The sequence below is a fragment of the Phalacrocorax carbo genome, chromosome 17 (assembly GCF_963921805.1).
Source record: "Phalacrocorax carbo chromosome 17, bPhaCar2.1, whole genome shotgun sequence".
NCBI lineage: Eukaryota > Metazoa > Chordata > Aves > Suliformes > Phalacrocoracidae > Phalacrocorax > Phalacrocorax carbo.
The window spans coordinates 1,903,760-1,923,280 of NC_087529.1; the positions used below are offsets into that span (position 1 = coordinate 1,903,760).

Below are 19,521 nucleotides of genomic sequence, written 5' to 3' on the forward strand. Positions count from 1 at the left end.
CTGTGTCCTGTCTCGATCGCTTCTGTTGATTTTTGTGGAACCAGCGTGGCGGGGTTACCTTGCGCCTTCCTGCGTGGCACCCTTGGGGAGGGAGGGCAGGGAAGCTCTCCCGCTAGCGTGTCTCACCTTCCGCCCGTGTCGTTGCAGGACCAACAGTCACGCTGCGATCGACTGGGGGAAGATGGCCGAGCAGTGGCTCCAGGAGAAGGAGGCTGAACGGAGGAAACAGAAGCAGAGGTTGACCCCTCGCCCGTCTCCCAGCCCCATGATCGAGAGCACGCCCATGTCCATCGCCGGGGACGCCACGCCGCTGCTGGATGAGATGGATCGATAGGCCGTGCTGGACCTGACCCGCAGCCTCCGCTCCCTTCTCTAGGAAGGGGAAGGGGGAGTGAACAGTTGAAAAAAAATTCCCTTCCCTTAGCCACATAACTCCTGTTTTATACGTCGTGAGATGGTGGGAATTGACTCTTGGTGACGTGCACCTGAGCGAATGAATAGACTTGGCAGGGCTGGTCTAAATATATATACTATATATATATAAAAATATATCATAGGAAGGGACGCTGCAGCAGCCTCTGCGTTCCAGGCCCTGGTTCACTGCTTTGGAAGCTCGGCAAAGTAATTATGAGGTCAAATGAGCCTGTCCTTGTAGATGCACAGAAAGCGGTCCGCTTTCACCGCAAAGACTAGGAAGCAAACGTAGCTGAAAGTGCAGACCATCGGCCTGGAGAGCCTGTTTTATTTGGAATCTCCCAAACCCTGACCATCACCTCTCCTTGTCCTGAGAGCACAAAGCAAAGTCACGGAGGCTGTGACAAGCAAACCGGAGTTCTCGAAAAGCTTCTGTTGTTTGCTCTGTGTTTTCGCGTGTAACGGGCTCTGCGGAGCCTGTGCCAACCCCCAGCTGCGGTCGTAGGGGTCTTGCACAGCAGCTCTGGGGCTCGGCGTCTTGCCGGAGAGAAACGCAGCTGTCGTACCAAAGGCTTGCTCTCTCCTCTGGCTTCTTTTGGAACAATATTTATTTAGTTTTGATTTGTTGTTTTTTTTTTTTAATCAGACTGCAAAGGAAGAACGGTAGCTTTCCCGAGCGCGGGACAGACATGTGGGCTAAAACGCTGCAAGAGCAACCGCTCCTACGGTGGAGAGCGCGAAGCAGCCGGGAGTGCATGACATCCTCCTCCGCATCCGCTTAACCCTGCCCAGCTGTAACCAAGAGGGGTGAATAAATAGTGTTTCTACTGAACGCTAGTTGAGAGGTTTTGTGCCTGCACCCTGTGCTGCCCCCCTGCCCTCTCCTCTTAGCCAGGGCTTTGCTCAGAAGCAGAGTTCGGTGGTGAAAGTCAGTGCTTCGCCTTCCTTTGTCGTGTGGAGCTGCCCTCTGTGTGTTCAAACTTCCACAGAGAAGCTGCTTTCTTCTGAGCTGATAAAGAATAATGTTTTGTTTTGAATGCGTCTTATAGAGACATTGCGGCGAGATCCAGGGCCCCTCCCGGAGGCCTGGGGGTCTCTGGCTGGGAGAGGTACTGGGGGGCCTGGGAGGGGGGCAGACGGCTTCGGTCACGTCAGGAGCAGCCCACCGCAACATCGCGGAGCCACGGCTGGTGCCGAGAGCCGTTCCTGACCTGGAAAGTTCCTGCTGCACACACTTTCCTCTCTTCTGCTTCGTTTAGTAGGGGATTTTCTATGGAAGCAGTCTTTGTTTCCTTCCAAGTGCTCCTGGTTAGCCTCTTCTCGCTAGGAAATGAGCAAGAACAGCAGATCTTGAGAAACAAAGGTCTTTTTGGCATGTAAATTCTCCTGAAGAATGGCAGCAACCGGGAGACAAAGCAAAGCTGTTTCCACAGAGAAATGCAGGTCCCGGCCCTCTCAGCAGTGCTGGGGGTCTGTTCCTCCCCTGCGGGCGGGAGGGCTGCGGCTGCCCGGGGTTGCAGGTGTACTAACTCTGCGCTATTTTTATTTTATGAAACCCTGTATGATGGGAATTTGACTGGAAGCAGCTCCTTACCAGGGATGCGTCGGACCCATATGGTGAAGGGCTAATTGTGCATGTCGGCTCCTTTTTGGCTGTCTTTGTTTTTAGATTTTCCCCTTTACTGTCAATAAAAATTCTACTTTTGGGAAGCGGCCCGCATGCCCCACGTCTGTGCCTCCTGCGCTGACCCTGGGGTTGCCGCAGGGACTTCGCACCCATGAGAAGCGCTCCGGAGGGTGCGATGCCTTGCTACAACCACGCTATTCCCCCCCGGGCTCTCATGCTCCGCTTAGTTCAGGGATTGGGGATTGCACCACACGCTCCTCTGGGAAGAGCGGGGCTTGCACGGGGCAGTTCTGCTCTCAGGGCCTCGGTGCTGGCTGATCCCCCCAAAGCCCTGTCGTGGCAAACCAGGAGACAGCGCTCAGCTCCTCTTGCTCCAGCTTTTTCCCATTCTGGAAGCTGATGCTGGTGTGGGAAGATCTTTCCACCGGCCTCACGGGGTAGGAGAGGGGATGCCGGGCTGAGCCACGCTCCTCACGGGGACGCGCTTTGCAGGAGGCGGTGGCGATGCCCCATCTCGGCGCTGCCCTCGCCCCCCTCACTGGCAGCAGCCCAGTTGTCAGCAAGGGGAACGAGCCAGGCTGCGATCAGCATCTGCTTTTGTCCTGGGGCTGGAAAAGCTGCTATTGTCCCCCTCCAAAGAGCTCTTGGACGGTGTCTGAGGAGCCTCCAGGGAGGGACAAGGCCCCAGCTCCTCCCAGAGCAGCGGCTGCCATTGCTGGGGGCTGGAGAAGGCACCAGTGCTTCCCCAGCCTGGGAAAAGGCAGCGGGTTAAGCCGGGGAGGGAGCCGGGATGGTGCAATTCATTAACTGGTCCTCCAGAGAAACACACCCCTGGGGCGCTGGAGCTCAACCCTTGGTGGCAGAGGAGCGAAAATCAGGGCTCTGCCCTGTGCCGGCGCGGGACGGGAGCTGTGTCCCCCACCGTGTCTGGGGCCCAGGAAGGGGCCGTGAGCTGGTGGGAGCAGAGGAACAGCCCGAACCCCCTCGGTGCCCACCCAGCTCCAGGCGCTTCCCCTCCCTCCTGCAGCCCCGCCAGCGGGCGCAGCCCCGGGATCTCTCCGGGATGGAGCCCTGGGTGCGATACTTTCTCCCCATGGAGACGGGGCCGAGGCTGCACCATCTGCTCGAGCGACCAACTTTATTACACAGCCAAGACCCGCGTGGGGTGAGGGGGGAGTCAGAGCCGCAGCTCTTGTGCGGGCTCTGCCTCCACTTTGCTTTTCAGCCTCTTCTTTCCATTTCTCTCCTTCCTCCTCCTCTTCCCGCTGGCGGTGAGGACCAGGGGTGGGGGAGCTGCAGATGGCTCCCTGCCCAAGCCCTCCCATGCTGGAGCATCCCTTGGGACGGTGTTAGCCGCTTCCCCCACGTCTGGCAGGACGGCCCGTGGGCCCTGCCCGATGGGGGCAGCGGCTGCAGGATGGCTCGGCTCCCTCTTCTCAGAAGGGTCTTTCTTTTTTGGACCTTTCCCCTTCTTTTTCTTGTCTGTCTTCTTCCCCTCCCTCTCCTTCTTGGCTGCCTTGTGGGGGGACAGCGGGTGGGTGGGCACATGATGCTCCACTGGGCCGGCTCCTCCGCCCACGCTGCTCCACGGGGGGCTCAGAGGGACCCCCCTGGGCCTCGCTGCCCGGTCAATGAGCTCCCCACCAAACTCATACAGCACCGGCTCCCTGGGCACTGCAACAGCCACTGTGTTGTACGCCTTGCACCTGCGGAGAGCGAGGAGGCGTGGGGTGAGGTGAGCCCCGGCGAGGCCGAGCTGGGGGACAGTCCCCACAGCGGGGGGCACTCACCAGACGTAGAGGTAGGGCTCCACGCACTCCTCCTTGTAGGCAAACTCAAAGCAGGGCACCTGGATGACGTTGAAGAAGGCTTGGCCCACCACGCGCGAGGCCGTGTCGTTCACCTGCCGCAGGCACTCCTTCAACCTGCCGCAGGGCACAGGTGGGGTGAGGGGGGCCGCGGGGGGCTGCCAGAGGGGCTGGGACCCGCCGGGATGGAGGGGTGCTGCGGGGCATGGCTGGGCGCGGGGCCGCTCACCTGCGGTCGCAGTCGCAGTGGCTGATGGTGTGCCAGCGCAGGTTGCGGTACCCGTAGCGGGCGGTGAAGGGGTGGATGACGTGCTGGCAGTGGTCATGGTCCCGGCAGCACCGGTCCGTGTCCCGGTGCTCCCCTGCAGGGACGGCATGGGGCTCAGGCAGGGCCCGCACGCATGGGCTGGGGCTAGGTGGGGTTGGGATCAGAGCTGGACTGGGGCTGAGCTGGGCTAGGCTGGGATCAGAATTAGAATAGACTGAGGCGGGACTGGAATCATACTGGGATGGGTAGGGAGTGGGACAGGACTGGATTGGCACTGGGATGGGAACTGGGCCTGCACCAGCACCACAGTGGGGATCAGGCTGGGATCGGGCTGGGATCAGAATAGGAACTGGTAGTGGACCAGGTTGGACCAGCACTGGGATGGGGACCAGAATGGGAGCAGGATAGACCAGGCTGGGGACAGAGGGTAGATCAGGACTGGACCAGCACCAGGATGGGGACTGAACTGGGACAGACAGGGATTGAAATAGCATGGGGTTGAGGACTGGAGTGGACCAGCACTGGGCTGGGGACTGGGATTGGTCTGGGGTGGAGCAGCACTGGGCTGGGGAGGGGATGGGGTGATGTGGGGTGTGATGGGGAGGGGATGGGATGGGATAGAATGGAATGGGATGGGGAGGGGATGGGATGGGATAGGGATGGGATGATGTGGGATGGGGATGGGATGATGTGGGATGGGATGGCGTGGCATAGCGGGGACAGGTAGCAGCGGACCCGCTGCCCTTACCCAGCTGCTCGTAGGCATCCGCGTTGCTGCCCGCGCCGCACCACAGCGTCCCAGGGTAGGTGAGCCCACGGCGGGCGCGGGGCCGTCCCGGTGGGGCCGCTCCGGTGCCGGGGGCGGCTGCCGCCAGCAGGAGGAGGAGGAGGAGGAGGCGGCGGCAGAGCAGCCCCGGGGCGCACATGGCACCGCGCCGGTCGCCGCCGTGGGGCCGCCTTATAGCGCCGCGCAGCCCGCCCACGCGGGGCGGCTCGCCACGGGCGGCAGCGTGCGGAGGGGCCGGCGGGGCCGGCGGCTGGAGCCGCTCCCGGGCGCCGCGGCGCGTCCCGGGCCCGCAGCCCGCGGGAAGGGGTTACCCCTCCCGTGGGGCCGGGCCCCGTTGCTGTGGCAGCCGGTGGGGTGATGGGCCGGGGCCGGTAACGAGCCGGCCCCAACGCGCCCGCCCCGTGACGCACCGGCCCCCGCACGGCCCCCGGCCCCTGCACGGCCCCCGACAGAAGAAGGATGCTCCCTGCAGCGCCCCGCATCCCATCCCATGGATGCTCCCCGCGGCCCCCCCACCTCCCCTTCCACAGATGCTCCCTGCAGCCCACCATGTCCTGTCCCATGGATGTTCCCTGCAGCCCCGTGTCCTATCCCACAGGTGCTCCCTGTGGCCCCACGGCTCATCCCGTGGATGCCCCCTGTGACCCATCCCACAGATGCTCCCCACAGCCCCCCACCTCCCGTTCCACAGATGCTCCTTGCAGCCGCCTGTGTCCTGTCCCACAGATGCTCCCCACAGCCCCGTGTCTCATCCCACAGCTACTCCCCACAATGCCACATCCTATCCCACAGATGCTCCCCATGTCCCCACGCCCCATCCCATGGTTGTTCCACGGTGCCTTTCGCAGGGGCAGCCCTGGTGCCCCGTGCCCAGCCAGGGTTGGCAGCCCACAGCTGGCAGCAAACCCAACGGCTGGCTCCCCTGCCACGGCGCCCATTGACAGTCCAGGCACGGACCTGGTGTGCTGGGCAGCCAAGGGAACCAGCGCTCGCCAGGGCAGGATGGCGTCCGGACACCCCAACGGAGACAAGCACAGCCTCAGACCCCGCAGGCTGCGGGGCTGCACCCTGAGCATCACCCCAGCGTGCTGACCCTCGCACCCACCGGGTGCCGCAGGCACTGCAGCACCCACACCGTGCCCTGGCACCGCTGGCGCTGACAGCTGGGTGCTGAGGACACCTGCACGGGGTGCGAACGCCCCAGCCCTGGTGCTCCCCACCACGCAACTGCCTGGCTGGGGCAGCAGAGCCCAGTGGGGGCACGTCACCGGCCCACAGGCAGGGCGCCCGCCTGGCACAGGCCCACGGCCCCGCTGGCCGAGGGTGCTGGCGGGGGCCCAGGGCCGCGGGAACTGACCCTCTCAGCTGTCGCTGTCTGTGACGCTCCCCGTGACAGTCCCGCTCGGCTCAGCCTCGCCACCAGCACCCAGGTACGGAGCAGACCCCGGCGTGCCAGGACCTCAGTGTGCCAACATGTGGGTGTGGATGGGGAGGATGGGGGGGTGCCGAGCCACGGGGAGCCCTGCGGGGTCTGTGGGAGGAGGGTCTCAACCCCATTGCATGCTCAGTGCTCGCAGTGCCTGCTGTCCCCGCGCATGGACCTGTGCCACGTCCCTGCCACCCGGGAGAAGGGCTGGTACCTGGCACTGATGGCCCCCAATGTCAAGGGTCCCAACTACGCCTGGCTGGACCCCTCCCGGCTCTACTGCCACCCGCAAGTACACAGCACCTGGGCTGGAGGGCACCCGTGGGGGGGCCCGGGCGGGCTGCAGCTCCGCGGGGCTGTCAGGGCACCCAGCCGTGCCCACGGGCACTGGCACACGGCTGCAGGTGCCCGTTGGTGGGCTGCGGGCACCCAGCACCTCCGCGCTCTCCCCAGGGCTTGCAGGACTGTGTGGCCGACCTGCTGCAGCCCTTCCAGGAGGACCCCATCGACATGGTGGCTGGTATCGATGCCATGGGCTTCATCTTGGGTGAGAGCGAGGATGCGGGTGAGCCCAGGGTCACCATCCCTCTTTCCCACGGGGCCTGATGGTGCCGTGCCCACCCCCAGGTGCTGCCATTGCTGCCGTGCTGCAGAAAGGCTTCCTGGCCATCCGCAAAGCCGGGCACCTCTGCGTGGAGACACTGGCGCAGCCCTACACCGACTACTCGGGCCGAAAGAAGGTGATGGAGGTCCGCACCGACGCCATCTCACCAGGTGAGCTGGCAGGGCACTCCCATCATGGTGGGGGGGGCTCCCAGCACAGGCACTGGGCACTCAGCCGCAGCCTCTGTCCCCTCCCAGGTCTGCGCATCCTCCTCGTGGACCAGTGGGTTGAAACTGGGGGCACCATGCGAGCGGCCATCCAGCTGGTGGAGCGGCTGGGGGGGGTTGTGGCAGGTAGGAGAGGGGTACTGGGGCACCCCAGTGTGCACCCATGGGTGCAGCGGGAGCATCGTCCCTGTAACCTGCAGTAGTCGGTGCTGAGCCCCCCCACCCCCTTGTCCCACAGGCGTCGCCGCTGTCTGCATCGAGGACAGCGAGGGCGGGCGGTGGATCCGGGAGCGCTACAAGTGTGCCCACTGCGTCCCTCCCAGCCAGCAGCCCCGCTTTGACCACCACCGGTTCGGCTGGGACTGATGGGGCGCTGGCACCCCACGTATGCCCCCTCATTCCCCCGTGGGGGTGTGGGCTGGCAGCTCTTCGGGGCAGGGATGCCTGGGGCATCTACCACCCAGTTGGGCTGTCACCGTACCCGAGATGCTCACCCCTCCGCGGCGATAGACATCCTCCCCTAGCTCCATCCTCCCTCCTGCCTGCGAGCCTCGGGGGCTGCGCCCAGGGGCAGGGGGAGCCACAGCCAGCCCCTGCCCCCAGCTGCACCCCTTTCTTAAAAAGCATAAAAAAGGTTTTATTAAGACAAATGGGAGCCTGGGAGCATCTCCCCCTGCAAGTGGTACCTGGGTTTGCATAGCTAAGGGAGCCGCACGGGTGCTCCTGCCTGCCCTGGCCATGGGTGCCCAGGCAGGTGGGGGGCTGGGGGGGCTGGGGGCAGCTCCTCGGGGCCGGCCGGGGCCGCCCCTCTTTGGTCCAGAGGTGTGAGCGCAGGGGGGGCCAGGGGCTGCCCCCTCACTGGCAACACTTGGGTTTCTTGCGGGGTGCCGACAGGTACAGGTCATTCTCGTTGCTGCTGATCCCTGGAGGGACAGGAGAGAGGGGTGGGAGATGGGGTGGGTGGGCGGGGGAAAGGGGGGGTCAGAAGGTGGGGGTACTCACGCACGGTGTCTCCGATCTTGCGGGCGCTGCTGCGCTCCAGCTCGGCCAGCACGCTGTTCTCGAAGGTTAGTGCCGCCACGCGGAAGAAGAAATCCCGCACGTTCTCCCCTGCCCCACAGGACGAGACCCCCTGAGTGTCCCCTCACCCGTCCGGACCCTGGCGCCCGCATCACCCCAGCCAGGGACCCACCAGTGAGCGAGGAGACGGCCCAGTACTCCGCCTGCATCTCCTGGGCCACTTTCAGAGCATCCTTCTCCATCAGGCTGTACTGCGCCGGCGTCTGCCAACCGAGCCGGGGGGGGTGGGTGGGTGGCAGGGATGACACCCCCCCCGAGCCAGGGTGCAGGGAGCCCACAGGAAGGGGGACACACTCACGCTCAGGTCCTTCTTGGAGCCCACCAAGAAGAGGATGACGTTGGATGGGTCATTCTCCTTCAGGGCATCAGCCAGCCACTGCCTGTTGGGGCCACTGTCACCGGCCGGCGGCTCACGGCCGAGCGCTACCCTCTTGCTCGCGTGCTGCAGCATTGCCAGCAGCCCCCTGCCCAGCTCCCTCTTCTCCATCCAGCCCCACCGCCCCCCACGCTCGTCCCCAGTCCCACCGGAACCCCTTGGCCACATGTCACCTACCGCGTGTGGTCCAGGGATGCCACGTCGTTGACATCGAAGACGATGACGATGGCTGGGGGGGTGGGAAGGAGGGGTGAGATGGGGACAAGGACCGCCAGTGGGGTGGGACATGGGGGGGACCTCACCTTGTGCTCCCCGGTAGTAGGTGGAGGCGATGCACTTGAAGCGCTCCTGGCCGGCCGTGTCCCACCTGGGGGGGTGCAGGAGGTGAGGGGGGGCCGCAGGGGTGTGTGGGGAGGGGGCTGGCACCTACTCACAGCTGCAGGCTGAAGGGCACCCCCAGCACCTCGAACCGCTCCATCTCGAAATCCACCCCAATGGTCGCCTTGTAGTTCTTGTCGAAGGTGTCCTTGCAAAAGCTGGGGGGGGCCCGAGGAGATGGGTTTCAGCAGTCCCCCCATGCCCTACCCCAGTGGCTCAGTGCCCCCCGCCCAAGGGGGGGCCAGCACCAGCGTCTGACTGGAGTCAGGGTCAGTCCAAGGTGCTGCTGCCCTTTATGGGGGGCGCCTCTTCCCCTGCCCCCCCCCCAAGCCTCTCGGGGGGGGTCCCGTTACCGGTTGATCAGGCAGGTCTTCCCCACCGAGAGGTCCCCCACCACGATGATCTTGGAGATCTTGAACCTACGGGGCAGGGGGACATACGGCCACTCAGCGGGGTGGGGGGCTCCCCGCCTGCCTCCCCCTGGCCAGCCCCACAGGTGGGTGGTTCATGGGGTGGGTGGGGGGCCATCACCCCGCAGTGCCCCCGTGTCTGGCAGCACCCTTCAGCCCGGCTCTCCCGCTCCGCCGCCAGCCACATCCCAACCCGGACCCCCGTGTCCCCCCCGTGCCGCATTCCTGCGTCGTGACGCAGGGCTCGGCACACGGGCAGCGTCGGCAGCCACGCGGCGTTTGCACCGGGGACCCCCCACCCGGGGCTGGCGGGGCCGTGGGCCCCCCCACACCCGCCCAACCCTGGGGTGGGGTCCCCGAATCTCCCCGGACTCACCCCACGGTGCCCGTCCGCTGCTCCTGGCAGGCGCTGGCCACCGTGGGGTGGAAGGCAGCGCGGGCGTGCAGGGCGGCCTCCTTCCGAAAACACTGCGGGGGGGCGACAAAGGGGGACCCCGGTGTGGCCACGGGGCTCGGCGAGGCCACCCCCAGGGCCAGCGTCCCCCCCAACTCACTGGGGGCAGGTCGGCGATGACCCTGTCCCTGCGGACCGGAGCCAGCACGTTCATCGTCCCGCGGGGCCGCCGGGGAGGGCTGGGTGGCCGGGGGGAGCGGGGACGAGCCGAGGACCACCGCGAGGCCTGGGGACAGAGGCAGCAGGGAGCGGCGATGTCCCCGTGTCCCAGCTGTCCCCACGTCCCCACGCACAGCATCCCTGATTATGGCCGTCCCTGCGTCCCCAGGCACGGCTGTCCCCAAGTCCCAGCCAACCCCGAGATCCCCACGTGTGGCTGAACCCACACCTTGGGGTGCAGCTGTCCCTATGTCCCGCTGTCCCCATGTCCCGCTGTCCCCATGTCCCTCTGTCCCCATATCCCTGCTGTCTCCATGTCCCAGCCACCCCAAGATCCCTGCGTGTGGCTGTCCCCACACCCTGGGTGAAGCTGTCCCCGTGTCCCTGCTGTCCCCATGTCCCACACCCCCCCCATCCCGTGCATGCCTGTCCCCTCGTCCCAGCCGCCCCCGCATCCCGAGGGTGCCGCCCGGGGGGGGGGGCTGTCCCCACGTCCCAGCCGTCCCTATGTCCCCAGGCGTGGCTGTCTCCACACCACAGGATAGAGCTGTCCCCTGTCCCGGCCATGCCCACGCCCCCACACCCGGGGTACCGCCGTCCCCGTGTCCCGGCTGTTCCCGCATCCCGCCCCGTCCCGGTCCCCTCCGCGAACCTCCCGGCTCCGGTGGCGGTGCTCGGCGCTGCACGCCCAGCCCCGGAGGAGGGGCTCCCCGACCCCCGTGGGGAGGGACCAGGACGCCGGTTCCCCCGGGGCTGGGCCACCCCTCAGTGTTGCACACACGACGGGCCCCCGCCCGCACCGGGGCTCACCCCGGCCCCCCCACCGGCGGGGTGGCGGCGACAGCGGGGGGGACACACGCTCAGAACTACAACTCCCATGAGCCCCCGCGGGGCGGAGGGTTGACCTGCGCATGCGCAATGGAGGCAGTCAGTGAGTACTACAATTCCCGGCGGCCCCCGAGGCATCGCGAGAGTCGGGGGCGCAGTGTGGAGGGGCAAAATCTCGCGAGATTTGGGGCTATAAGCCCTTGCGGCGTGGCGCAGGAGGCCCCTTTCGGCTTCCGCCTGGCCAAGATGGCGCCCAAAGCGAAGAAGGAGGGTGAGGGCTGGGGGCGGCGGGGCCTCTGGGCTGCGGGGGGTGGTCGTGCTGCGGCACCCCCGGGCGCGGCTGTGCGCGGGGGGGACCCGGGCTGAGCGGCGGTGGGGCTGAGGGGGGGGCCTGCAGCCCGGCGCTGGGCGCGGGCACGTGGGGGTGGCGGGAGAGGCCTGTCCCGGCGGGCCCGGCCCGGCTGTGTGAGGGAGGGCGTGGGGGGACGTAGGGGTCTGGAGGGGTCTTGGGGTTGGTCTTGGTTGGATGAGAGAGCGTGGGCCGCTTGGGGAGGTCCTGCTCAGTGAGGTGTGTGACAGGGGAAGCCACGGCCCGTTGTGATATCCCGAAGAAAACAGAATTTTTTTCTAAGTAATAACGATGAGCCACGTGAACCTGGCAAAACAAAATGTGGCGGCCAGAGAAGGGAACTGAGAGATAGGGAAGCACTTGTTTTACGACTTTATCCATGAAGAGAGCTGAGAGACGGATAAAAGGGAACATCCTGCCTCAGAAGATGCTGAGAACTGGGGGATAAAGTATGTAGTCAAAGAGAACAACTAATTGGGATGTTGATAAGAACTAAAACTAAGTGTCCTTTAGCAAAACTGTCCTCATTATAATACTAAAATCACATCCATAGGCCAGAAATCCCCTCCACTCAAATAAGCCCCTCACTCTGAGCATACATGGTAAATTTAAAGGGACCTGTACCTTTAATGTTAAGTGAGAAAGAAATTAACCAGTTATTAGCAGGGGGCGTGAATATTAGCTGTGACTGATACACTTAACTATATAAATACCTTGTAATTTCTCGGGGTGGGGTGCTAGCTTTGGGGGGTTACCACCTAGCACCCATCTTTGCGCAAAAGTGAGTTGACTAAAACACCTCTGCTCTGTGTGGAGTTTGGCATTTTGAACCCACTTTTTGGGATAACGGGTAGGGCAGGTGGGGGAGCTTATACTGGCCCGGCAGAGCCTGGTTGTGCTGACTCAGCTGTCATCGTAGCTGTGCCTCCGAAGACAGAGGCGAAGGCCAAGGCGCTGAAGGCCAAGAAGGCCGTCCTGAAGGGCGTCCACAGTCACAAGAAGAAGAAGATCCGCACGTCGCCCACCTTCCGCAGGCCCAAGACCCTGCGACTGCGGCGGCAGCCTAAGTACCCCCGAAAGAGCGCCCCACGGAGAAACAAGTATGTGTGGGGTGCTGGGCTCTGCCCTGCGGCAGGGCTTGCAGGGTGGGAGCAGCCCCCTGTGTGGGCTGGCGGGGGGGACCCGTGCCGCTTGGCAGGATGCAGGGTGAGACCTCACCAGCATGGAGCCGTACCTTGGTGACAGAGTGGCAGGTGTTTGGGGTGCAGGTGATGATTTCAAGCGACCAAAGCCTGAGAGTTTGTGATTAAAACTTTTTTTGGCAACTGATGCACCCCAGACTTCCTTAGGGGGTACCTGTGGTATGTGAAAGCGCCGAAGCGCAGAGGCAGCATCTGCCAGCCTTGGGTTAACCCCAGGGTCTCTCTCCTGCAGGCTGGACCATTACGCTATTATCAAGTTCCCGTTGACCACAGAGTCGGCAATGAAAAAGATTGAGGATAACAACACTCTGGTTTTCATCGTCGATGTCAAGGCAAACAAGCACCAGATCAAACAGGCTGTCAAAAAGCTCTACGATATTGACGTGGCCAAGGTCAACACACTGATTAGGTGAGAAGAGGGGGCAGAGCAGGTCACTGGTGGGTGGGAGATGCTTCAAGAGCCCGGGGTGGCTTGTAGCAGAAAACAGGAACACGTGTGGGTTTCAGCAGCTGAGGGCACCCTCGGGAGGTGCAGGACTAAGCTCCGCAGCGTTTTGAGCAAAAGTTTTGAGAATTGTAACTGGCGACTGAGGACATCTTAGTGGAAGTGAGAAACCTTGGCAGGCCTGAGGGTTGGCTTCATCAGGGAGCTTCTCTGGCACCCAGGGACTCTTGTGCAAATGATGTGAACGTGTTTTTACCACTGAGTAAAGTGATGTTTCCAAAGGAACCACTGATGCACACTGCCGTGGCGGGAGCGTGGAGCAGGTGGGGAGGACTTATGTGCCTCTGTACTGATGCCTCCTGTTCCGCTTTAGGCCTGATGGGGAGAAGAAGGCGTATGTCCGTCTGGCTCCAGATTACGATGCACTGGATGTAGCCAACAAGGTGAGAAACCTTTGAAACTTTGCAGCTCCTGTTGCCTCGTATCTCCTGTGCCCAGTTGTTCGTCCCGGCGTGTGAGTGAGGTATTCGTGCTTCAAGCACAGCGGCACTTCTGTGGAGTGGCCGTGTAGTTAGCGTCTGAGCGTTCAGAAGCAAGACCGCATCGTCTAGCAAAACGTAATTCTGCCCGGAAGATCGTGAGGCTAGGTGGGAAAAGTCAGAATCGCTGATGTTCTTCAGCTCCTCCAGGGAGGGGCTCCGCACCCCGGCACTACAACAGCTCCAGAGTATTAGTGGGGTGGATCCAGAAACTGCCCTGCAGCTTCTGGGTTAACATGGCATTTGTCTTGGGCCGGCCCTTTTGGCAGCTCATTTAAAAGGGGGAAATTATGTTGAGGCAAAGGAGAGGTTTCTGCGGTGCGGGTGGCTGGAATCAGCGGGCAGGTTAGTCCTTGGTGTGGCTGAGGTCGAGGGGAGGCAGTGGTGGTACGTACTGGAGCAGGGGAAGGTGGGTCAGCGCAGGGGTCACTGGAGCAAATGCTTACAGCAGTTGTGTAAAGCGCTTGGGCCGGTCTGGGACGAAGAAACCTGTCCTCGGATGGCAGGAACCCCGAGGTGATGCAGCCCTGGCAGGGATGTCTGGGGTGGAGGCGCTGCCATTCTGCCACCGTAACATCTGTTTTAACACGCTTTGCTTCTTTCCAGATTGGAATCATCTAAACTGCATTGACCCAGGACTGTACAGACATGATAATAAACCCTGTGACACCACTGAGGGGCTCTTGTGTTTTGTGACAGTATGGCCTGCGTGAAAGAGCGCCAGGAAACATTTGGGGCTTCACTTCAGTAAAAGGGTTCCTCCCTCCCTCTGCCCCTCCTGCTGTAGCCTGGTTCTAGGTGGGCAGAGCGGGCTGCTCCACGAGAGTCCCGCGGCTGGGGTCTCCTGGATCACTGACCTGTTCTCTCGGCTGTCAGTAAACATGAGGCGTTGCTGCCCTGAGTCTCCAATATCAGATATCTCTCTTTACCCGAGACCTCTGGTATCCTCCTGCGCTTTGTAGCCGTGTGTAATCAGCAGGTGTTTGCGCTCCATGTTCTCTGTGCCCTGCGTAGCGTCCTGGAGCGTAACGCAGGCTGGTGAGTGCCCAGGATGTACGTAGTACCCTCTGCGAAAACCTGTTTGTGGTTCAGGTCTGGCACAAGCCGAGTGTTGCACCTTTTTCCGAGCATATGGGCTATTTGCTTACGCTGCAAGTGTCACTCTATGACGCCCTCAAGCTAACGCTCTCACAGGGGCTTTGCGTGGGGTTTTTTCCTGGCATGACCGCCGCTCCCTGCGCTGCAGCGTGTGAATCGCAGCCTGGCTTCCCTGACACTGTTCGTGTTCCCTGTAACCTCATGGGGTTCATGGCCCTTGTCGGGGCTGTTTCCAAACCAGCTGCTGTTGCTGCCTTGGCAGTCTTTTGCTTCCTCAAATTTGCAGCTGAAATCGGCTTTTCAGAGCGCTTGGAGAGTCACGAGAGTGCGGAGCGCTGGCTGGGCAGCGAGTGGAGGTGAAGTATGGGTAAGCCTTTTGGGGTACTTGAGCTTAAGTACGTAGTTACACTCAACTGAGACGGTGAAAGCCGTGACCAAATATTGACTGGGGTAATTGAGCTCTTGGGCAGTGGGACACAGAGTTCCTTCCAGCCTCTTGCAGAGGGTGGCGGCGTCCCAGGGCGGTGGCTTGAAGGGGTTTGAAGGGGGAGCGGGTCCCGGTTGCTGCTGCTCTCAGGACTGTGGGGTGAAGATCTGTGCCAGGTTCTGTGGTCCTTGGCTGGAGACTTCACCTGGTGCTCATGGCTCCGGGGGAGCGCAGCTGGATCTGCCGGGTGCGCTGCAAGCAACTGCGATGGCAGGGCGATGCAAGGGCACCGGGGCAGGCTGCAGAGTGGCCGGGCGCGTCCCGGGGGGCTGTGGTGGTGGTGTGGAGAGGCTGGCTGCCCTCGCGCCCTGCCTGGGGAGGGCGGCTCTGGGTATCCCAAAGCCTGTGTGCTCACCTTCGGGCAGGCAGGCCTTGGCTTCCCTGGGCGCTGGTCCCTCCTGATCCGCTGGCGCTGTGCAGGGCTCTGCTGGCACCCTGGGCGCAGGCCAGAACCTAGGCTCTCGCCCATGTCCAAGCCCAGCTCAGGGGCTGGAAACTCGGAGAGCGAGGGCTGTTGGCCAGCTGTGCAGGGCCAGGTACAGCCGGACAACAGGCAGCTTTACCTGCCTGTGATAGCCCCACTGCTGGGAGTGCAGCGGTGCGAGGAGTTAGGGTGGCCCCGCTCCCTCCTGGGGCTGGTGTCTGCGCTGTGGGTTGAGGGCACCGACCCCACCTCCCGCCCTTGGCCCGGGAAGGGGGTCGGCAGCAGCGGGGGCTCTGTGCAGGTATGCGCTGCAGCGCGGAGGCTGCGGAGGGATTTCACATCAGCATGACTTGCAGTCTGCCCTGACCGTGCCTCAACTTAGCCCGGCGGCTGCTGCTGTCTGGCATTTTGCTTCCCTGCGCTTGCCTATCGCTCTGGGCTGGCAGCCGGCCCGACCCACAGCTGCCCTGGCCTGGCCAGCGCTGCGCTGCTGGGAGATGCTCTGGCTGGAAGCCAGGAGGGCAGTGGTGGGGAGCTGGGCTGTTTTGGGAAGCTTTGTCATGCCTGGCCCCTCCATGCTGCTGGAAAGGCAGTGGGAGCATGGGCTGATCCCCCCGAGTCTGTGACCTGCTGGGGCAGAGCCTTGTCTGTTCTGTGTGGAGAGAGGGAGAGGAGAAAGACGCAGTGATGAGGGTGAGGGGTAACTAAGATTTGGGCTTGATTGTGTTGGGTGTTTGCAGATGGAGTCGGCACACAGAGGCTGTGGGGCTTAAGCCACAGCTGAGAAGATGCATAACTGTTGGGATGTGCTGCTGAGGGTGAGGCTGTGCTCAGCTGGGGCTCTCTGCAGCTCGGTGTGGGGCTGCTGGGCTCTGCTTTGAGCGAGGAGTGAGGGGTGAGGCGGTGGGTTTGGAGCTGGCGTAGGTCCCCACCCAAATACCATGTCTCCCCTCTGGCTGCCAGGCTGGTCCCAGCACACCCGCTGCGCCCACCACTGCATCGGTGCACACCGGGGAGCACCGGCAGGATCCCGGCCCTGTGGGGCGTCTCCTGGCTCTCTGGAGGGAGGGTGATCCCCCACTGCCTCCACTTAATCACCTCCTTATTTCAACCACAGCGCCTGTCTCTGCCTGAGCTGGGCTGGCGGTGGGGTTGGTAGGACGGATCCTGCCCTGAAGCAGGGGCTGGGCAGGAGTCCCTCCTAAACCCCACTACTTTATGCCGGTCTGGTGCGATCCCAGAGCTGTCACGTCAGCAGGATTTGCCTTCCTGATGCTCTGGTGTTCCACAGGACTGGCTCAGCCGGTTCTAGCCGTGCTCCCCCAGGGAGCTGGACCCCGTCTCTTGGGGAGGGGTTGCTGGAGGCAGCCTGCTCCTGCCACTGCAGGAGAGTGCCCAGCACGCTCGCAGCAGGCTGGAATGGCGCTGGTGAAGACTGCTCTGGGGGGATGTGAGCACGCAGCAGTCTTCCAGGAAGAGCCCGTAGCCTCACACGACTTCCCTGTGCCAGCTCTGCTTCATGTGGCTGCCAGGCAAGTCATGCAGCCCAGCCAGGCTCCTTGCTGCCAGGCCAGAGATGGGCAGGTCAGGGACTGCAGCAGGGCTCAGTACCTCTCCAGGCTCCCTTCCCCTGCTCCCTGCACAGCCCTGGGTCTCTGGAAGAGCAGATGAGTGAGGAGGGGAGGGGAGAGACCCATCTGTGGGAGAGATGGGGTCTTGCTATTCAAGGCTCAGCATGGTGCAGCTGGGCTGGTAGGACCCAGCAGGCTTGAGTGTGTGTCCCTGGTGGGTCCCTAGAACAAAGCGAGCAGCAGAAATGTGCCCTCTCCCTCCCCAAGGGCTGCCAGCCCTCCACTGGGAACCAGGGCACAGCCTTTCCCATGGCCCTGTTCCCCCCATCCTCCCCCCGATGCTGCTCTGCCTCACAGAAAAGCCAGCCCAGGCGTGCTGCGGCAGCAGTAAACAGACTGATTTTAATGCACCTAACACCCAGCATCACCGCAGGAGGGACTCGTCCCTTCCCTCGTAACCCTCTCATGCCATCAGCTGTGAAACGCAGCCACCCCTGGCCCTCCAGCTGCCTGTGCAGAAGCTGGCTTGGGCTGCTTTTTCCATCGGCCGTGCCCCTGGCTTCAGTGGTGTCCCTGTGGCTCGGCGAGGCTGTCAGGCTGGTCGGGCAGGGAAGCGCTTTTAGGCAGCAGAGCGGGTGAAGGCAGGGCCCGGGGCCGGGGAGCGAGCCCTAAGGCACATCAGAGCAGGTTTGGAGAGGCTGAGACGTCCAGGAGCTGGAGCCTGGGTCCCCCTCAGCACACACATCTCAGTCTATCAGAAACTTCTCACCATCCACATCTCTCCCCGCAGAGCTCTTGCGCAGGGAGGGGAAAAAATCAGAGCGGAGAAGGCGGGAGAAGTACATGAGGATCATGGCGTCGAGCAGCAGGAGGTTGGCGGTGAGGAAGGCACCCTGGCCCTGCACCTCCACGTAGCGGAGGAAGTACCAGGTGAGGTAAGCCTGCGGCGCCAGGCGGAAGATGAAGTACATCACCAGGTTGACATACTTGTTGGCCTCGTAGAGCGCCGGGGAAGGCACGTTGCTCATCTTCAGCAGCATGCGGATGGTGAGGAAGATGTTGCTCACCTCCACCAGCAGCAGCAGCATCGCTGCCACCAGGAAACGGCCCGTGATGATGAGTGAGATGAAGGCAGAGATGGCCTGGAGGTGGGTGGGAGACACAGCAGGGTCAGCTCTCATCGTCCTGGGGGAGGAGAGTCCTTCCCCACCAAGGTTTGGGCACACGCGATTCTGCTCCCCCCCACCCAGAGATCCCAGCAGGGCCCCAGGGCACACGGGCTAAGGGAAAACCAGTCTGGAGAGCTAGTTCCCCAGGGACCAGTTCCACCTCCCTGTGTGGGGAGCTGGGACCAGCCTGCGGCTCTTCCCTCGCCTGGCGTGGCAGCCTGTCTGGCTCACGGTGGTCGGAGCCGACGCAGGCAGGCATCCTGCCCCACCGGGTATGCAGCCTACCTGGCAGCCAGGGCAAGGCGGAGGGAAGGGCTCTGGCTTGTCCCGCTGTAGCGCTCGAAACCTGGGTGGGCTGAAGCCCTGTGGTGCGTGGCAGCCCCTCGTCCCATGCTGGCCTTTTGCCTCCCTGGGGCCGTACTCACCATGGCGTGGTGCACCAGGTACTCCCAGGAGGAGCGGGACTGGTGGTTGAAGATGATGTCAAGGCTGTCATGGATGAAGTAGCCTGTGGGATGAAGAGAGCATTGAGGGGGGGGTCTGGCTTGTGCACTGCTGCAGGAAGGGGGAACAGTGAGGAGGAGGAGGGTGGCCTGACCATGCTCCAGGCATTGGAAATGCCTTCGCCCCGGCTGAGCGTGGGGAGGCGGCTGGGCCCCGGGGCTGGTGGCCTGCGGGCTCCAACGCTCATGAGTAAGGCAGGAGGCACGGGGAGCCGGGGGCTCGTCCCGGGCGAGGCTGAGGAGGGGAGTGGGCAGAGCCCGGCGGGGTGGCCGCGGCCGTCGCCCGGCCTGTCTCCCTACCTGCGGAGAAGCAGATCAGCAGGTGCCCTGAGACGCTGTAGCCGTCCTGGATGTCGGAGAGCAGCTCCGGGGAGTGCCAGAGGCTGAGGAGGGGAAGGAAGAGGGTCAGCTTGGGGGGATGCTGAGGGGACACCCAGCCCCGTGCCTCCTCCCCTGGGGGCAGCGCCGGGGGTCGTGCTCCCGCCGGGGTGCCGGTTCGCAGGGTGGGCACCGTCCCCCCATCCCCCTGCCCCGGGGTGCCCCGGGGTGCCCGGTACCTGAGGAGGGCCCACAGCCCGGCCAGCACGGAGTGTGCGAAGGAGACGAGGAGGTTCCGCCAGCGCCAGGCGCGGCCGGGGCGGCTGCGGACGGCGGCGGGCCGGGGCACGGCCAGGGCCGCCCGCCGCAGCCCCCCGAACAGCGCCAGGCTGCCGCCCACCAGCGCCGCCGACGGCGCGCGCCAGCCCGGGCCCATCGCGCCCGCTCCCGCGGCGGCGGCGGCCGGGCCACGCCTTCCCAGTGCTGGCCACGCCTTCCCAGTGCTGGCCACGCCTCCCCGCGCTTCAATACCTCCCCCGCTAGCCACGCTTTCCCATTGGCCACGCCCCT

At 63.7% G+C, this 19,521-nt stretch overlaps 6 protein-coding genes and 2 non-coding genes across 12 annotated transcripts in view; 5 read left to right on the forward strand and 3 right to left on the reverse strand.

Annotated features, from left to right (window-relative positions):
* SUPT6H (SPT6 homolog, histone chaperone and transcription elongation factor) overlaps positions 1-2,124 on the forward strand; it is a 29,901-nt gene extending 27,777 nt beyond the window's left edge. For both annotated transcript variants that reach the window (XM_064467912.1, XM_064467913.1), the window contains exon 37: positions 148-2,124. In XM_064467912.1, coding sequence (XP_064323982.1) covers positions 148-334 — 187 coding nt within the window. In that variant the 3' untranslated portion in view covers positions 335-2,124. The remainder of the gene's footprint in view (positions 1-147) is intronic.
* A 1,036-nt stretch (positions 2,125-3,160) lies between these two features.
* On the reverse strand, positions 3,161-5,295 carry PROCA1 (protein interacting with cyclin A1). The gene is made up of 4 exons (XM_064467642.1): positions 4,866-5,295; positions 4,079-4,211; positions 3,832-3,966; positions 3,161-3,747 (listed from the first exon to the last, which is right to left on the reverse strand). The coding sequence occupies exons 1-4, from the start codon at positions 5,041-5,043 to the stop codon at positions 3,219-3,221; spliced, it is 975 nt and encodes a 324-aa protein (XP_064323712.1). The 5' UTR covers positions 5,044-5,295; the 3' UTR covers positions 3,161-3,218.
* Positions 5,034-7,790, forward strand: LOC135316048 (adenine phosphoribosyltransferase-like). Its single transcript, XM_064467648.1, has 5 exons — positions 5,034-6,622; positions 6,784-6,877; positions 6,958-7,104; positions 7,192-7,287; positions 7,400-7,790. Exons 1-5 carry the CDS (start codon positions 6,500-6,502, stop codon positions 7,525-7,527), a joined length of 588 nt encoding a protein of 195 aa, XP_064323718.1. The 5' UTR covers positions 5,034-6,499; the 3' UTR covers positions 7,528-7,790.
* Positions 7,774-10,754, reverse strand: RAB34 (RAB34, member RAS oncogene family). 4 transcript variants are annotated; one of them, XM_064467643.1, is made up of 11 exons: positions 10,671-10,754; positions 9,960-10,085; positions 9,782-9,873; positions 9,349-9,414; positions 9,052-9,153; positions 8,920-8,984; positions 8,795-8,846; positions 8,540-8,621; positions 8,354-8,444; positions 8,164-8,271; positions 7,774-8,084 (listed from the first exon to the last, which is right to left on the reverse strand). In XM_064467643.1, the coding sequence occupies exons 2-11, from the start codon at positions 10,011-10,013 to the stop codon at positions 8,017-8,019; spliced, it is 780 nt and encodes a 259-aa protein (XP_064323713.1). In that variant the 5' UTR covers positions 10,014-10,085; positions 10,671-10,754; the 3' UTR covers positions 7,774-8,016. The 4 variants fall into 4 exon arrangements, with proteins under 4 accessions (XP_064323713.1, XP_064323714.1, XP_064323715.1 ...); XM_064467644.1 differs by lacking the exon at positions 10,671-10,754 and adding an exon at positions 10,611-10,669; XM_064467645.1 differs by lacking the exon at positions 10,671-10,754.
* A 227-nt stretch (positions 10,755-10,981) lies between these two features.
* Positions 10,982-14,053, forward strand: RPL23A (ribosomal protein L23a). The gene is made up of 5 exons (XM_064467647.1): positions 10,982-11,117; positions 12,115-12,295; positions 12,630-12,806; positions 13,216-13,285; positions 13,988-14,053. The coding sequence occupies exons 1-5, from the start codon at positions 11,093-11,095 to the stop codon at positions 14,000-14,002; spliced, it is 468 nt and encodes a 155-aa protein (XP_064323717.1). The 5' UTR covers positions 10,982-11,092; the 3' UTR covers positions 14,003-14,053.
* On the forward strand, positions 12,457-12,530 carry LOC135316155 (small nucleolar RNA Z17). The gene has a single exon (XR_010375593.1). It is a non-coding gene; the product is annotated as a small nucleolar RNA Z17 (small nucleolar RNA).
* LOC135316166 (small nucleolar RNA SNORD42) lies at positions 13,072-13,139 on the forward strand. The gene has a single exon (XR_010375604.1). It is a non-coding gene; the product is annotated as a small nucleolar RNA SNORD42 (small nucleolar RNA).
* Positions 14,054-17,338: 3,285 nt separating the features above from the next.
* TLCD1 (TLC domain containing 1) lies at positions 17,339-19,441 on the reverse strand. Its single transcript, XM_064468346.1, has 4 exons — positions 19,191-19,441; positions 18,934-19,016; positions 18,556-18,638; positions 17,339-18,103 (listed from the first exon to the last, which is right to left on the reverse strand). Exons 1-4 carry the CDS (start codon positions 19,385-19,387, stop codon positions 17,708-17,710), a joined length of 759 nt encoding a protein of 252 aa, XP_064324416.1. The 5' UTR covers positions 19,388-19,441; the 3' UTR covers positions 17,339-17,707.
* Positions 19,442-19,521: the final 80 nt, after the last annotated feature.

Excerpts from the sequence above, each read along its gene's own strand:
- PROCA1 (XM_064467642.1), bottom strand. The coding sequence starts at position 5,043 with ATGTGCGCCCCGGGGCTGCTCTGCCGCCGCCTCCTCCTCCTCCTCCTC. Across the intron at positions 4,212-4,865 it reads GGATGCCTACGAGCAGCTGG|GGGAGCACCGGGACACGGAC; the intron begins GTAAGGGCAGCG and ends CCGTCCCTGCAG. Across the intron at positions 3,967-4,078 it reads CACTGCGACTGCGACCGCAG|GTTGAAGGAGTGCCTGCGGC; the intron begins GTGAGCGGCCCC and ends GCCCTGCGGCAG.
- LOC135316048 (XM_064467648.1), top strand. The coding sequence starts at position 6,500 with ATGGACCTGTGCCACGTCCCTGCCACCCGGGAGAAGGGCTGGTACCTG. Across the intron at positions 7,105-7,191 it reads CACCGACGCCATCTCACCAG|GTCTGCGCATCCTCCTCGTG; the intron begins GTGAGCTGGCAG and ends GTCCCCTCCCAG. Across the intron at positions 7,288-7,399 it reads GCTGGGGGGGGTTGTGGCAG|GCGTCGCCGCTGTCTGCATC; the intron begins GTAGGAGAGGGG and ends CTTGTCCCACAG.
- RAB34 (XM_064467643.1), bottom strand. The coding sequence starts at position 10,013 with ATGAACGTGCTGGCTCCGGTCCGCAGGGACAGGGTCATCGCCGACCTG. Across the intron at positions 8,445-8,539 it reads GCTCCAAGAAGGACCTGAGC|ACGCCGGCGCAGTACAGCCT; the intron begins GTGAGTGTGTCC and ends CTCGGTTGGCAG. Across the intron at positions 8,272-8,353 it reads GGCCGTCTCCTCGCTCACTG|GGGAGAACGTGCGGGATTTC; the intron begins GTGGGTCCCTGG and ends CCTGTGGGGCAG.
- RPL23A (XM_064467647.1), top strand. The coding sequence starts at position 11,093 with ATGGCGCCCAAAGCGAAGAAGGAGG. Across the intron at positions 12,296-12,629 it reads AGCGCCCCACGGAGAAACAA|GCTGGACCATTACGCTATTA; the intron begins GTATGTGTGGGG and ends TCTCTCCTGCAG. Across the intron at positions 12,807-13,215 it reads AAGGTCAACACACTGATTAG|GCCTGATGGGGAGAAGAAGG; the intron begins GTGAGAAGAGGG and ends GTTCCGCTTTAG.
- TLCD1 (XM_064468346.1), bottom strand. The coding sequence starts at position 19,387 with ATGGGCCCGGGCTGGCGCGCGCCGTCGGCGGCGCTGGTGGGCGGCAGC. Across the intron at positions 18,639-18,933 it reads GCTGATCTGCTTCTCCGCAG|GCTACTTCATCCATGACAGC; the intron begins GTAGGGAGACAG and ends TTCATCCCACAG. Across the intron at positions 18,104-18,555 it reads ACCTGGTGCACCACGCCATG|GCCATCTCTGCCTTCATCTC; the intron begins GTGAGTACGGCC and ends ACCCACCTCCAG.